This window comes from Microtus oregoni, unplaced genomic scaffold (assembly GCF_018167655.1).
Source record: "Microtus oregoni isolate MIOR12 unplaced genomic scaffold, Mior012 000073F_001, whole genome shotgun sequence".
NCBI lineage: Eukaryota > Metazoa > Chordata > Mammalia > Rodentia > Cricetidae > Microtus > Microtus oregoni.
The window spans coordinates 1344728-1361781 of NW_024543981.1; the positions used below are offsets into that span (position 1 = coordinate 1344728).

The 17054-nt window shown below is 34.7% G+C and overlaps 1 protein-coding gene and 1 non-coding gene across 4 annotated transcripts in view; both read right to left on the reverse strand.

Moving 5' to 3' along the window:
* Positions 1-264: 264 nt before the first annotated feature.
* Positions 265-17054, reverse strand: part of LOC121441074 (leucine-rich repeat and calponin homology domain-containing protein 2) — a 91896-nt gene continuing 75106 nt past the window's right edge. For 2 of the 3 annotated variants that reach the window (XM_041642213.1, XM_041642211.1), the window contains 5 exons: positions 8784-8841; positions 7921-8033; positions 7610-7747; positions 7377-7454; positions 265-503 (listed from right to left, as the gene is read on the reverse strand). In XM_041642213.1, coding sequence (XP_041498147.1) covers positions 384-503; positions 7377-7454; positions 7610-7747; positions 7921-8033; positions 8784-8841 — 507 coding nt within the window. In that variant the 3' untranslated portion in view covers positions 265-383. Of the gene's footprint in view, positions 504-7376; positions 7455-7609; positions 7748-7920; positions 8034-8783; positions 8842-11675; positions 11727-17054 lie in introns of all 3 variants that reach the window. The other variant, XM_041642212.1, reaches the window with a different exon arrangement.
* On the reverse strand, positions 11198-11326 carry LOC121441082. The gene has a single exon (XR_005973427.1). It is a non-coding gene; the product is annotated as a small nucleolar RNA SNORA35 (small nucleolar RNA).

Genomic DNA, 17054 nt, shown 5'->3' on the forward strand with positions numbered 1-17054 from the left:
TAATTGTTTTCCTAAAATATTACTTTTACCCAGATGATTACTTGTATACAGTGATGTAAAAATATTCAACTTAATGTGATTATTAAATTCAAAGCATGTTTTAAATTTTGTATCAATTTGCATTTTGAAAATCAGTCAAGGTTCTTGAATGACATAATAAAAGGAGAATTTCAATTTATCAAAAACTCCTATAAATTAATCCAATTTTCCTCCAAAAGTTATTTGGACAACTCAGTTTAAATCTGAGATCTTAACGTAATTCTGAAAAAAAAAAACTAAGGCAAACTATTTTTTTTACTGGACATTCTTCATGATTTTGAGATATCTGAAATCATTTCAAATACATGAAATTATACACATATGTTTTTTTTTTAATTGTCACATCAAGCCATAAAAAGCTGAGATGCCTTGGTAGTAGGCAATTCAAGGAGTGCCTGAACCGTAACACCAACTTTCACAAGCCCTCGTTCTTCCAAAATATGGTGAGGCAAGCAGAGTCTCTCCTGGGGAAAGAGAACAACAATATTTTAAGTCTGGAACAGATTTTAAAATTTTGCTTATTAAATTATTTATTTTATTTTTGAGATTGCAATTGCACCATTTCATTTTCCCCTTCTTTTCCCTTCCTTCAAGCCAATCTACATCTCCCTTCTCTTCAACCCAATAAAAAGAGTCTGGTTATTCAAAATGGTTTATTAATTTATGAATTTTATATGGAGAAATGTTTTCTCAGCTGTGCACCAGAAGAAGTCAATGGATTTCATGGGAATACAGTTATAGGCAGTTGTGAACTGCCATGTGGGTACTAGAAATTGAACTTAGGACCTCTGTAAAAGTAGCTGGTGCTCTTAAGTGCTGAGCCATTTCTCCAGTCCCAACAAGCAGATTTTTATAATATTTTTCTATTCAAATGAAAGGAAATTATATAATAATTCAACATTTTTCTTCTTAATTATAATATAAAATGTGAGTCACCATGTGGTTGCTGGGACTTGAACTCAGGACCTTTGGAAGAGCAGGCAATGCTCTTAACCTCTGAGCCATCTCTCCAGCCCCCTATAAATATTCTTTTCTTCCTTCCATTTGTGTGTTTGTGTTTGCTTGTTGAGACAAGGTTTCTTTCTTTCTTTCTTTCTTTCTTTCTTTCTTTCTTTCTTTCTTTCTTTCTTTCTTTCTTTCTTTCTTTCTTTCTTTCTTTCTTTCTTTCTTTCTTTCTTTCTTTCTTTCTTTCTTTCTTTCTTTCTTTCTTTCTTTCTTTCTTTCTTTTTTTGGCACACTGGAGCACCGGACTGAAATCCCAAGGTCCAAATCAGGAGCAGAAGGAGAGAGAGCACGAGCAAGGAACTCAGGACCGTGAGAGATGCACCCACACACTGAGACAATGGGGGGGATGTTCTATCGGGAACTCACCAAGGCCAGCTGGCCTGGGTCTGAAAAAGTATGGGATAAAACTGGACTCGTTGAACATAGCGGACAATGAGGACTACTGAGAACTCAAGAACAATGGCACTGGGTTTTGATCCTACTGCACATACTGGCTTTGTGGGAGCCTAGGCACTATAGATGCTCACCTTACTAGACCTGGAAGGAGGTGGGTGGTCCTTGGACTTCCCACAGGGCAGGGAACCCTGATTGCTCTTTGGGCTGATGAGGGAGGGGGCTTGATTGGGGGAGGAGGAGGGAAATGGGAGGTGGTGGCGGGGAGGAGGCAGAAATCTTTAATAAATATATATAATATTTTATATAACATAAAATGTGCTTAGGTTCCCAATTTAGCCTAAGGAAGGGATTCTAGAGATTAGCTTTGTTTCTAACGCAATCAATGTACTCTACTCAGAAGCAGGTTGTTGAGGAACATGTCACTATTACTCAGTCTCTACTATCTTACTCCTGCTTCTGATGGATTTGCTCACTAAAGATGCTCTGTTAAAAATCACCACCACCTTCATAAAGATCACAAAGTACCCATACATATTCGACTACTTTGTTACATTAATCTTCAACCAGTGCTTTCCTTGAAACCTCATCCCTGCTTTCTTCTCTGTGATACCGATCTGTTTAGTTCTTCAACTTGCCTATGCAATTGAGCTTTGAATGACAGTAGTCTTTACCCATTTTCTTCTAAAGTCCTACATATTTTCAAGAATTTTACACTCACACTTCTCTTTTTTCACTATACCACCCCTTAGTATTGTGTCTAATAATTTTAACTCCCACTTCCACCCTGAATTCCAAATCTTGATTTCTACTAAAGGTACATCAAGCAATGCTAGTGAGCCATGACCAAATATATGTCCTACAAATACATCTAAATCAACATATCCATGAAAGAACTGCTTCAAGAAATAAAATTATCTTTTGGAATTTGTATCTCAGGCATTTTTCAAAATACACTGATACAAAAATACGAAGTGTAAAAGACTCCTCCTTCATTACTTCTATAATTAAATTAGTATTCACCAAATACTACTAAAGATAGCTAAAGCAGGCTCAAAATGATATTTGTATCTGAAGTTTCATTGTTACAATTGGTGTTCTACTATTTTACTCAAAAATTCAAATAATCAATATTATTATAAAAAGTTTCAAAGTAAAGACAATACCAACATTCATCAGAAACTACAAAAAGAACATATTAAACCAATGTGGAACAACTTAGGTATTCTGCATATATGTTACAGTTGTATAGGTTGGTCCTCTTGTGGGACTCCTAACAGTAGGAAAAAGGGACTGTCTCCAACTCTTTTCCTGTTTTTTGGGACCCTACTCCTCATGCTGGAATGCCTTGCCCAGTCTTAATATGAGGGGATATGCCTAGTCTCACCAAGTGGTGGGTGATGTACACCTTTAATCCCAGCACTTGGGAAGCAGAGGCAGGCAGATTTCTGTGAAACTGAGATCAGTATGGTCTATAAAGTGAGGTCCAGGACAGGCATGGTTACACAGAGAAACCCTGTCTAGAAATAAATCAAAAAACAAACAACAAGAAACTAAAACAAAAACAACCAGATCACAATGAAAGAAGAGGTTCATTATTTTTTTTGTCCTCAAAAGAGAAATATGGTTTATTCTGGAACATATAGGCTTAAACAGAGCCCAGAGACATACATTTAGGTTCCAAAATCGAATATTCCACATGGAATCAGTTTAGTGTAGTCTTACAGTAATGGAACGAAGAAAGTCATCAATATGGGTAACTTTCAAATGCAGTGGTGGGTGCATCAGAGAGGCAGTGAAACAAGGTGGGAAAGTCTCTCCAAGAGGCCTTAGTGCTATCTTAGGGCAGTGCTTGGTTTGGGGTTGGTAGAAGCTAGTGGTCTGCTAAGTTAATAAATTCCAGGCTTTAAATCTAATAAACATGGAAAATTAGTATCACCATTGAGGCGGGGAATGCATTACTGTTGGGGAGGTGAATAAAACTAGAAGAGTTTATTTCTATTCATAAAAAATATGATTAGAGGAAAGGGAGTAGGAAAATTACATAGTAAGATTGTAAATTCATTGATAAATATATGTTAGCAACAAAGGACCAGATGTTAAATTAATATCCACATTAACTGTGAATGAAATTCAAGAAGACTCCACTAAGGACATACATTATACACAGAAGTTAAGAAAAATATTGTTTTATTAAATATAATTTTATTTTGTTCCATTAATTTAACAAAATTTCTATAGTAATTTAATTAGGTTTTCTTCTTTTTCTATATAAGTTGATAAATCACTCTAAAAGTATATGGAAATGCAAACAACTCAGAATAGCTAATACTGAATGATTTCAAAAATCTATAAAGAGAAACAGTGATTTACTAAGGCAATTATGGAGCAAAAATGATTAATGAAACTAAACAATTAAACAAAAAAAAATGGATTTACAGACACACACACAGAGCCCGTGATACAGAAGAAAAGTACAGAGAAAATGGGATTTCATGCAAGAGACTGTACAACTATTAGAAAGTAACTTAGGAAAATGCATTAAGTCACTGGATGGACAGCTATGGAAGACCCATAGATCACCCAGTGTGATTTTTTTAATAAATCAGAATCAGGGTTTAATAAAGATATCTTAGTACCTAATGATATCATAATAGATGATAAAGGACCTAATACTTTCTCTGAAATAAAGAAAGAAAAGACTTCTGATGGCACAACCAGTGTTCCTCATATGAGGGAATCCAGACAAAACACTTAGACAAGAAGAAATGAAAAATGTTCAAACTAAAAAAAAAACACTTAGGTTATAAAACTATATCCTACTTGCCAACAGAAGTGAGTTTTGCAAGACTGACGTGAAAAAGGTCAGGTGTATCTCCACATAATAGTAATAACAATCTGAAAAGTTTTCAAATTAAGATAATAATTGCATTATAGCAGAATATAATGCCAGACTTAATTTAACCAAAGAGGCATTGTCCTCACATGATGAAAACTATAATGCATTGTATATATTCATTTTAGAAGGTATCAATTAATGAAAAGACATCTCAGGTTCCTGGACCAATAAAAATTTTAGAGAAAACAGCATAATCTACAAAAAAAAATTTAAGGTGGCCATTTTGTAGAACTTGGCAAACTAATGCTAACATTGATATACTGGTACAGAAATGCAAAAGAATCACTACAGCCAAAATAACCTTAAAATCCAATAAAACAAGAGCATCCACACTGTCTTTCAAATGTCCCAACAGGCTATAGTCACACAGGGTGCTGCTGCCATAAAGAAATCAGTGTGGAAAACGTGAAGCATAAAACTAAAGCCTTCCATTTATGAATGACAGATTTGTGACAAGAGAGTCAAGACAATTCAGTGGAGAAATATCAGCCTTAGCAATAACTTGTGCTGGGAAAAGTAGATACTAATACCCAGGAGAATAAATTTGTAACCCTATCACACATCAAACACAAAACTGACATTCAAAATGAAGTATACACCTAAATAACACTGAAGAACTTTTCTGAAAACATATAGATATAAATAAATACTTACGCCCTTGTATTAGGCAGTCCTTTTTTTAGATATAACATGAAAGCTATAGGGAACAAAAAGTGTGGTTGGGGACTATACTTCATCACCCCCCCCTTTTTTTGATTTTTCAAGACAGGGTTTCTCTGTGTAACAGCTCTGACTTCTGGATTTCACTGTATAGAATGTATTCAGTCTCAAACTAACAGAGATTCTCCTACTTCTGCCTCCTGAGTGCTGGGATTCAAAGTGTGGACCATCACGAACTGGACAGAATATTTTTTAAAGTATAAAGCATCAAATTTTATACTTTTATTTATGTGTATCTTATTATAGATTGGTATTATCCCAATAGAGATTTTAAAAATCAGAAAATGTTCTAGAGCAAGCAAATAATAAAACAATAACACACCATTGGTGCCAAGTTCAGGATAATACACATCAAACATAAATATAAAACTCCCCAAAACAAAAATGGTAAAAATGATGTGTAGGAGGAGGGGGAGGGAAATGGGAAACGGGGAGGAGGCGGAATTTTTTTTTCAACAACTAAAAAAAAAAAATAAAAATAAACAAAAAAACCCAAAAAATGGTAAAAATAAGAACATGTAATATCATATAATAACAGCTGGGATAAAAAAAATCCTCAATTTTCAATTCCATAAGAAATTATAAGCACACAAAAATAAACTTTAAGAAGTAAAATTTTAAGGCACCATATATAAATCACAGATAATAAAAGGACAGCGAGTAGTTAACAAAGTACACATGAATTCACTGCTTCTTTTAAACAACATAAATGGTGTCTATTCAGTTGAGGACATGGGCTAAAGTCGGATTTGAGGGTCAGTTAATAATGTCACCTTTTAAAAGAGAGTTTAACACAAAGTAATTGTCGTCTAAAATATTATTTTTCTTAGTAGCCACATTAAGATTAGGTTCCTGAAGTCTTCAAAATAGGCAACATTTATGATACATATTAATCTATTGACAGTACTGATTTGATTTTGTAATACTGCAATTATTATGTAAAATGCAATCCAATTTATACTCATTTGAAAGTTTGTTTATTACAAGATATTATCATATATAATACAAGTGTTGTGGGATTTCAATCCATTTAGCCAATGACTTTTGTTGCAGCAAGTCCATGGTCTTGTCTGCCTATATAACATGAAAAATTATAAGCTGAGGGAAATGGTCTCTTGCTCTCTCACTCACTTGGGTGGTAGAAGCAAAGCAGGCAGCCCCTGGGCAAATAAATGACTGGATGAAGGAAAAAGGATTAGCAATGACATCTAACCAGTTCTGTATCAGTGAGTGCCTACCCCTACTTTATACCTAAATTCTTGAGAACCATTAACAGACTCCTGTGGATTCACGCTACAACTAAGATTTATATTTGTTATATATTTTTATTTTTTAGTGATTTACTTATTGTTATTTTATGTGCATTTTTGTATTCCCTTCATGTGTGTATATGTGAGGGTGTCAGCATCTCTGGAGCTGGAGGTCCAGTTGTCTGCTGGGAATTAAACCTGTGTCTACTGGAAGAATAGCTACTGCTCTTAAGCACCGAGCCATCTCTCCAGCCCTGAACCAAGATTTTTTCAATTTGGCAGTCTCATTGTTCTAATATAGTTATACTAATGTAAACTTTCTTTTTTTTAAATTTTATTACTTTAAAAAAGTATCAATTCAAAATCCCACTTCCTCCTCTCCTCCCACTCTCTCCCACACCCTCCACACATGCTTCACGCAACCCCTCAAATCCTGAGAGAGGCCAAGGCACCCTGCCCAGCAGAAAGTCCAAGGCCTTCCCCACTACATCAATGTTGAGCAAGGTATACATCCAAAAAGAATAGGATCCCAAAAAGCCAGTACATGCACTAGAGATAAATCCCAGTGCCATTGTCATTGGCCCCTCAGTTTGTCCCAACTGTCAACCACATTCAATTCAGAATCGACTCATGAAGTTACAAGAGAGAACTAGAGTAATTATAATTAGTTAAGTGGTAGAATGTGTGCCTAGCATGTACGAGGCTTTGGGTTCAATCTCCAGCATGAAAATAAACAACAACAAAGGTGTCAAAGAAAGAAATAAACAACAACACAATGGTGACACCATCAAATTTCAGTTCTCATTATTACATTCTGTTTACTCAGTGGTATCTACAATCCACAGACTTTGTTCACAAAGGCTTTATAAAGGACTTTTTGAAGTGTTTAAAAAGCACTTACTAGATAAATGCTACAGTTACATGAAGGAGCATAGGAGAGGAACAGAGAGAAGAAACTCAAATTTGTGCTCACAAAGCATGACTCATCCCTCACTATGAAGATGCTTCTACTCATTCTACTTTCCACACAATAGATTAATAACTAAGTGATGATGTTGTTAGATAATTACCTGGGAAACACCCAACTTTTTGCAAGCATCAAGAAAATTTTCTACATTTCTTCGACATTTCGCCATGCTCAGCTTGGGCTATAAAGAAAGAAAAGAAAGACAAACGTTTCTAGTATGTATATGCCGAACAATTTGATAATGAAAACTGTATTGCTTAATTGCAATAGTTAAGGACATTTTTTTAAACCTTGTGCTCTCCTTGGGAGAAAGAGTAATCTTTTGACACTACTTACCACTGCTGGTGATGGTACATGAATACTAGCTACAGAGCGTGGCCTTATGTGATTGGCCAAGTGGCAAAGAACAACCCCATCCATCAGTGCAGCTCCTATGTCATCAGGCAGAATTACTTTTAATCTGGACTCAAGGTTCTATAAAGACATGAGGATAAATTTTCAGGTCATATCAAAACGTATGGCATGCATTCATATTACCAATTATATGATCAAAATTTGAAAGAGCATTAGGAAACAAAATTACTATATGAATTTGTGAAATGAAATCTATATCTGTAAAGCAGCTGTGCAAGGTCATCGTGACTTACATTGCGAAGCTGCCGTATCTGTTCACGCTCTTCCCGTAAATGCTCCATCTTTCTTCTCATTGTAAACCCTGGATCTGCTGCCCCATATTCTTGCCGAGATGCACGACTAAAGGCTGTATAGAAAGAGAAATTCCCTAACTTTTTGTAAAAAGGGAACAGCCATCCATGGAGAAATATGTATGATAAAAATATCAGTAGATAATTATGGAAGATATTTTTAATAATTCATTACAAATATTTTAATTACATGTAAATGATCGTTAGTTGCATGGATGAAAAGCAACAGGCAATTCAAGTGCAATGATTTCCAGCACTTACGTATGTTCTTATTTAATTATATATTGTGACAAACTTATGACCCAGGTTAAAAGTGATGATACAACATATGATAGTTTTCTAGCTTTAAAGAAAAAAGGAAATTATTCTGGAAGGTCAAGGTGGTTATTCACTACTAAGACTATAATTCAATACCTTGCCAAGTAAAATGGATCCATTTTCTTTGGGGCATGCCAAATGCAAAAAGATCCCTGTTTTGAACCACAATACAATGGAATGCTATAATTTCAAACATTTGTGTGCTGGCAGAGGGCTCATTCTAATCGCAATCACAGCAGGGGAGAAATAAAACTGCAGGATACCTAAGGCAAAAAGCTGAGGTTACAGGAGCTTGAAGGTAACGGGAAAGACAGAAATGGTGTTGGGAATTGCAAAGATAAATATGATCAAGAGAAAATTGCTTCTAGAAGAGGGGAAAGGATCATTGTATACATAAAATTATGGATTCTAAGTCATTTAAGCTGGGAAACTCTATAATGAACAAAGAAGACACCAAATTATATTTGAAGACTATACTATATATTTACCTGATCTAGGCTTCAAGCCAAAGGGACCATGTGAAAAGCCATCAGTCCTGTCGTATTCCTAAAAGGAAAAAAAGCAAAACCCTTGCTGTTCCAAAATTATCCAGGCACCTTTTCATACCTGTTTCAATTTTGAGAAATCTTTATTTCCAATGTTTTCTTAAATAGTGAAACTCAACCTAGATTTCAATTCAAGTTTATATATTTCTCGGTTTAGAAGTCAATAAATATTCCTGATTTACCTGGGAATACAACTTTAAATCTTTATTTCACTTTTAAAAAGTAATTATGTATGTTCACATGTGTGTGTGTATGTGTGTGTTTGTGTGTGTGTGTATGAGAAAGAGCCGGGGGGGGGAGATGGAAGTAAGAGAACAATTTGGGGGAGTTACTTCTTCAATAATATCGGTCCTTGCGATCAAACTGAGTTGGTAAGGCTTGGTGGCAAAAGCCTTTACCAAGAGAAGTATCTTACCAGCACATATTTTCGGATACTATGGAAAAAAAGGAAAATAATTAACAAGGTATGACAGATTTTTTAAAAAGAAGAATTAAGTGAAGGTTTTTAAAATAATGAAGAACAAATCAATTAAAAGATAGATCAACATGGACTCTGTATGTACTACTGACTTGATACTTAGTGGAAAATTTGAGGCCAATCCACAATTACAGGAGTTTTAGAATAATAGATGAGAGCAAATCATTATCTCTTCCATCTGAACACACATTATTTTAAAGTGTTTCTGCAAGTCATGGTGAGCTATGGAAAGATACACATAACATTAAAGAAATTCCCGATTGGTGCAAAAAGCCTAAAGTATGGTGTAGGAGGTCCTTCTGTCTATGTGTTGCTTTCAATGGTTAATAAAGAAACTGCTGTGGGTGTATAGCAGAGATGTACGAGAAGAGAGATAGGTATTGAAAAACTAAAGGGGATGCAGGAAGAAGATGGAGTCAGGGAGATGCCATGGATCCACTGTTAGAGGTAGACATGCTGAAAATTTGTTGATAGGCCACAACCTCATGATGATATACAGATTAATAGAAATGGGTTAAATTAATATGTAAGAGTTAGCCAATAAGAAGTTAGAACTAATGGGCCAAACAGTGATTTCATTAATACAGTTTCTGTGTGGTTATTTCGGGGCTAAGCTAGCTGGGCAGCTGGGATGAACAAGAGGGCCCTCCTCCTCCTACAAAAGTATATTTGAGTAAACATTTCATTTAATGTGATTAAGTCCATATACTTCAAATGGATTTAAATGAAGTAACTAAAAGTGTTTTATAAATTTTATAATTTATAAAAACATATAAATAAAATGCAGTTATGGCAGCACCTTTTGACTCTGGGTAACAACTGCCCAAAACTGTTAGGGCAAAAGTTTTAGTTATTTCTCTGCCACTTACTGTCTAGGCTTTTGGGGAAAACTACTGGATTTTTCAGCTACAAAACAATAAAGGCACATTAAAATGGGACTCTATTTATGCTGAAACAAAACAGAGAGACTCTGTTAATGTGGTACACTAACAGGTTTTACCATTTTCTTCTCACATGAAACTGTGGCAGTAAGAATTCTGTACAGTGTCTAAATGTTCTCTAGATGTGCTAGACAGCTCAATGTGAACGTGAGTGGAGCTAGGAAAACACGTTCAGCATCCCACCCATATACATCCTATGTTTGGTCTTCTTTATTTTGTTGAAATTGTTATAAATTACTGAACAAAGTTCTACTTATCCAAATAAAAACAAAACTCATAAAAGCAGTAGAACTTACCTGAGAAAAATAGACATTAGTACACTTCCTGGTATATATACATAGGCCATAACATCACACAAAGCAGCAATGCAAACCAAGTGGTAGTCATGTCTATTCTTACAGTTGTTATAACTTACAAAGAAAGGATTTAAAAAGCATGCAACTATGACTAATTTCAGGATACCATAATTAAAATTGTTTTCTAACACAATATATATTACTTTGTTTTCCATATAATTTAGTAATATTTTCATTAAACTCATGCTCATGGTCATAGAAAAGTTTTATAATACAAATCACACAAAGTAATACAGAAAAAATCTCAGTTTTCTAAAAAACAAATCTATGTACATATAATGAAAAAATCTATATAATCAAGTTTATACAATAAATTCAGATCAATCAAAAATTTTAAGATGTGAATTCTCCAAACGAATTATTGTTTTCCTACTAATAAAAATAGACTTTAGAATACTAAATAAAGTGATCAATACTAAATGAGATAATATTTAAAATATTTAAAGTTCTTGTGGTAAAGCAATAAGATTAAGTTACATGAACTCATCATTCAAACAACCATAGTATTTAAACAAAATTTTAGAAATTATGACTTTCATATAACAGCTCTCCCATTATTCTTTAGATCTAAGATGCCAGGAAACGTGTGACCTTCTGTCGATAGGAACAATCCACTACAGGATTGTTTCTCGTGGAAAAAGGACATTTCTCTTGCATTGCTTTCAGACCTTATTAGTTACAAGGAAAACCAAAGGCCATTGCACAATGCTTAATGCATTTTTAAAATTAAAATTCCAAAGCTATTGTTAAAATCCAACACTTATTTTTAAATATAGAGGAATAAGAAGGCATACATATCATAAATTGACTTATATTCAGTGATGTAGAAATATGTTCCACAGAAAACCACAACTTAGTGAAATTTACTAGGGATATTCATACACAGGAATAGTATTCAAAATTTTTTACAGATGAAACTTGTACATAGTAATCAACTACTGATTTCAAAAAGAAGTAAATAAATGACTTTGTATAAAAAAGATGAAGTTTTAGAAAGGAGGTAAGAAAAAAACTCTTTATAAAACACAGAAAAGATACAAAGCATTAAAACAACTTGTACCTCGGATGATACTGGAGACTGTGGTGACATATGAGCATTATCACTCTCTTGCTAAAATATAAAAATAAAAACATGAAAGATGAAATTAAAATACACAATGATGATTTAAACATACAAAAAGACAATGGAAAATTGTTTTGATCAACTGTCAAAAGAGGATTTGACAATGTACAGTATGGCATCTTGCTACTTAAATGTTCTTGATGAACCACAGTACAGACATTGCTGGGAAATTTTAGACATAAATGATCCCTGGCTGCAAGTAACAATGAATCAGATTCTATGTAAGAGCCTCTAATGATATATAAGAATTTTAAAGACTCAAAAATATAATCAAGACATAATAGGTAAGATGTATTTCCCCTTCAGACACAGCAATGAAGCCTGGCAAGAGATCATCACGGTAAGTAAGAAACTAACTAGAAGATTACGCATATAGTGTAAGTAGAGAAATATTTATGAATTTAATGGAATAATATCAATAAATGGTTTATGGTTTAGGAATGAATTAATGACAATCAAATGAAAATTTCTTGACATTTAACCCGAAAAATGAATACCACATTAAGCATGCATTCAACTGACAAGTGATTATTTCTCAGATACTATTCTAGAGACTAAGAACGAGGAAATTTTTGTTATCCTGTTTTTTTGTTTGTTTTTCCATATGAAATTGAGTATTATTCTTTCAAGGTCTATATAGAATTGTGCTGGGCATTGCATTGAATCTGTAGACTGCTTTGGGTAAGACTGCTATTTTTATTGTTGATCCTACCTATCCAAGATCATGGAAGTTCTTTCCACTTTCTGATATCTTCTTCAATTTCTTTCTTTAGAGACTTAAAGTTTTTGTCATACATGTCTTCCACTTGTTTTGTTAGAGTTGCACCAAGATATTTTATGTTATTTGTGGCTATTGTGAAGGGTGATGTTTTACCACTTTCTTTCTCAATCCATTTATCATCTGTATATAGGTGGGGTACTAATTTATTTTAGTTAATCTTGTATCCTGCTACATTACTGAAGGTGGTTATCAGTTGTAAAAGTTCCCTAGTATAATTTTTGGGTCACTTATGTAAACTACCATAACTTCTGCAAATAGTGAAAATTTGACTTCTTACTTTCCAATTTGTATCCCCACGATCTCATTTTGTTGTCTTATGGCTCTAGCTAGAACTTCAAGTACTATATTGAATAGATATACAGTAGACAGCCTGTCTTGTTCCTGATTTTAGTGGAATCACTTTGAGTTTCTCTCCATTTAGTTTAATGTTGACTGTTGGCTTGCTGTATATTGCCTCTATTATGCTTAGGTATGTTCCTTGTATCCCTCACCTTTATCAAGAAGGGATGTTGTATTTTGTCAAAGGCTTTTTACATATCCAATGAGATGACCATGTGGCTTTTTTCTTTCAGTTTGTTTATATTGTGGATTTTCACATTTGAATCATTCCTGCATTTCTGGGATGAAGATAACTTGATTATGGTAGATGATTTTTTTCTGATGTTTTCTTGGATTGGGTTTGCCAGTATTTTACTGAGAATTTTTACATTAATGTTCATGAGGGACATTGGTCTGTACTTCTTTTTCAGTTGCATCTTTGTGTGGTTTGGGTACCAGGGTAACTATCACCTCAAAAAAAGAGTTTGACAATGTTCCTTCTGTTTCTATTGCATGGAACAACTTGAAGAGTATTGGTATTAGTTATTCTTTCAAATTCTGGTAGAATTCTGCACTGAAACCCTCTGGCCCTTGGGTTATTTGGTTGGGAGACTTTTGATGACTACTTCTTTTTCCCTAGGTGTTATAGGTCTATTTTAAAGTGTTTATCTATTCTTGTTTTAATTTTGGTATATAGCACAGAGAAATTTTTCCATTTTCTTTAAATTTTCCAATTTTGTGGAGTATAGATTTTCCAAGTATGACCTAATGATTCTCTGAATTTTCTCAGTGCCTGTTGTTATGTCCCCTTTTTCATTTCTGATTTTGTTGATTTGCATATTCTCTCTGCCTTTTGGTTAGTTTTCATAAGTGTTTGTCTATCATGTTGAGTTGGCTCATTGATTCTTTGTTTCTAATTTACTGATTTCAGCCCTCAATTTGATTGTTTTCTGGCATCTACTCCACCTGGGTGAGTATGGTTCTTTTTGTTCAAGAGTTTTTAGGTGTGCTGTTAAGTCATTAATGTGAGATTTCTCCAAGTTCTTTATGTAGGCACTTAGTGCTATGAAATTTCCTCCTAGCACTGCTTTCAAAGTGCTGTATAAGTCTGGGTATTCTGTGTACTCATTTTCATTAAAGTCTAAGAAGTATTTAATTTCTTTCTTTATTTCTTCCTTGACCAAGGTGTGATTCAGTTAAGCATTATTCAATTTCTATGAGTTTATGGGTTTTCTGCAATTAGAGTTGTTGTCGAATTCTAACTTTAATCCATGGTGATCTGATAATATACAAGGGGTTATTCCTTTTTTAAAAATATCTATTGAAGTTTGCTTTGTTACCAAGTATGTGATCAATTTTTGAGAAGGTTCCACGAGGTGCTGAAAAGACGGTATATTCTTTTGTGGTGGGTGGGTTGTTCTATATATATCTGTTAAAATCATTTGAGTCATAACTTCTGTTAGTTCCTTTATTTCTGTTAAGTTTCTGTCTGGTTGTCCTGTCCAGTGGTGAAAGCGGGGTGAGAAATGTACAAGAAAGGAACTTCCAAAGATACCCTTATCCCTGACTTCAAGCTTTACTGTAAAGCTCTATCAATGAAAACAGCTTGGTACTGGCACAAAAACAGAAAGGTGGACCAATGGAATAGAATCGAATCAAAGATGCAGATATCAATCCACATATCTATGAATTTCTGACAAAGAAGCTAAAATTATTCAATGGAAAAAAAGAAAGCATTTTCAACAAATGGTGTTGGCATGAATGGATTTCAACATATAGAAGAATGCAAATAAGTCTTTAATTTTCCTTTATTTCTTCCTTGACCCATTGATGATTCAGATAGAAGAGAAAGTGGGAAGTATACTTGAACACATTGGCACAGGAGACCACTTCCTAAATATAACTTCAGTAGCACAGACACTAAGAGAAACAATTAATAAATGGGACCTCCTGAAACTGAGAAGCTTCTGTAAAGCAAAGGACATGGTCACCAAGACAAAACTGCAGCCTACAAAATGAGAAGAGATCTTCACCAACCCCACATCAGGCAGAGAGCTGACCTCCAACATATACAAAGAACTCAAGGAATTGGTTATCAAAAGAACAAATAATCCAATAAAAATGGATTACAGAACACTAAACAGAGAACTCTCAATAGAGGAATCTAAAATGACTGAAAGACACATAAGGAAATGCTCAGAATCATTAGCCATCAGATAAATGCAAATCAAAACAATTCTGAGATTCCATCTTCACCTGTAAAAATGGCCAAGATCAAAAACATTGATGAGAACTTATGCTAGTGAGAATGTGGGGTTAAGGGAAAACTCCTCCATTGATGGCAGTAATGCAAACTGGTACAGGGACTTTGGATATAAGTATGGTATTTTCTCAAAAAATTAGGAAACAACCTACCTCAAGACCCAGCAATACCACTTTTGGGTATATACCCAAAGGATGCTCAATTGTACCATAATGACATGTGCTCAACTATGTTTGTAGCAGCATTGTTTGTCATAGCCAGAACCTGGGAAGAACCTAAATGCCCCTCTATCAAAGAATGGATAAGGAAAATGTGGTATATTTACACAAACAGCAGGAAAAATAATGTCATCTTGAAATTTGAGGGTATATATATAGATCTAGAAAACATCATATTGAGTGAGGTAATCCAGAACCAGAAAGACAAATATCATAAGCACTCACTCATAAGTGGCTTTTAGATATAAAACAAAGAAAAAGCAGCCTACGATTTACAATCCTAGAGAACCTGGACAACAGTGAGGACCCTAAGAGAGGCATACATAGATGTAATTGACATGGGAAGTACAAAAAAAACAAGATCTCCTGAGTAAATTGGGAGCATGGGAACGATGGGAAAGGGTAGAAGGAGAGGGGAGAGAAGGGAAGGGATTGAAGAATAACATATAGCTCAACAAAAACAATAAAAAATAAAGAATGCAAAGATCCACATCTATTCCATGCATAAATCTCAAGTTCAAATGGATCAAATATCTTAATATAAATCCAGCAACACTGAACCTAACAGAAGAGAAATTAGGAAGTAGCCTTGAACGCATTGGCACAAGAGACCACTTCCTGAATATAACACCAGTAGCACAGACACTGAGATGGACAATTAATAAATACGACTTCCTGAAACTGAGAAGCTTCTGTAAGGCAAAGGACACAGTCAACAAGACCAAACAGCAACTTACAGAATTGTAAAAAAATCTTCACCAACCCCACTTGAGATAGAGGACTGAACTCCAAAATATACAAAGAACTCAAGAAACTAGATATCAAAATATCAACTAACCCAATTAAAAATGGGGTACAGATCTAAACAGAGAATTCTCAATAGAGAAATCTCTAATGGCCAGAAGGCACTTAAGGAATTGCTCAACATCCTTAGTCATCAGGGAAATGCAAAGCAAAATGACTCTGAGATACCATCTTACAGCAGTCAAAATGGCTAAGATCAAAAACACTAATGACAGCTTATGCTGGAGAGGACGCAGAGTAAGAGGAACATTCCTCCATTGCTGGTGGAAGTGCAAACATGTACAACCACAAACATGTACTTTGGAAATCAGTGTGATCTTTTCTTAAAGAATTGAGAATCAATTTACTTCAAGAGGGAGTAATACCACTCTTGGGTATATACCCATAGGATGCATACCCATACCACAAAGACATTTGTTCAACTATGTTCACAGCAACATTATTTGTAATAGTCAGAACCTGGAATCAACTGCGATGCCCCTCAACTGAAGAAGAGATAATGAAAATGTGGTACATTTACACAATGGAGTACTACTCAGTAGTGAAAAACAACATCTAGAAATCTTCAGGCAAATGAATGGATCTAGAAAAAAAAACATCCTCAGTGAGGTAACCCAGACACAGAAAAACAAACATGGTTTGTACTCACTCCTAAGTAGATATTAGACATAAAGCAATGGATAACCAGCCTACAGTCCACAACCCCAGCAAAGCCAAGAAATAAGGAAAACCCTAAGAGAAACATACAAGGATCCCCCAAGGAAGGTGAAGTAGTCAAGTTCTGCATAGTCAATTGGCAGCGTAGCAGTAGGGTGGCAGGGGCATGGTGGAGCGGAGAAGGGGGAGTAGGGAGGAGAACATGAGGGATCAGGAAGATCAAGTTGGGTAAAAGACAGAGATAGAGAGCAAGGAAAGCGATACCTTGAAAGACG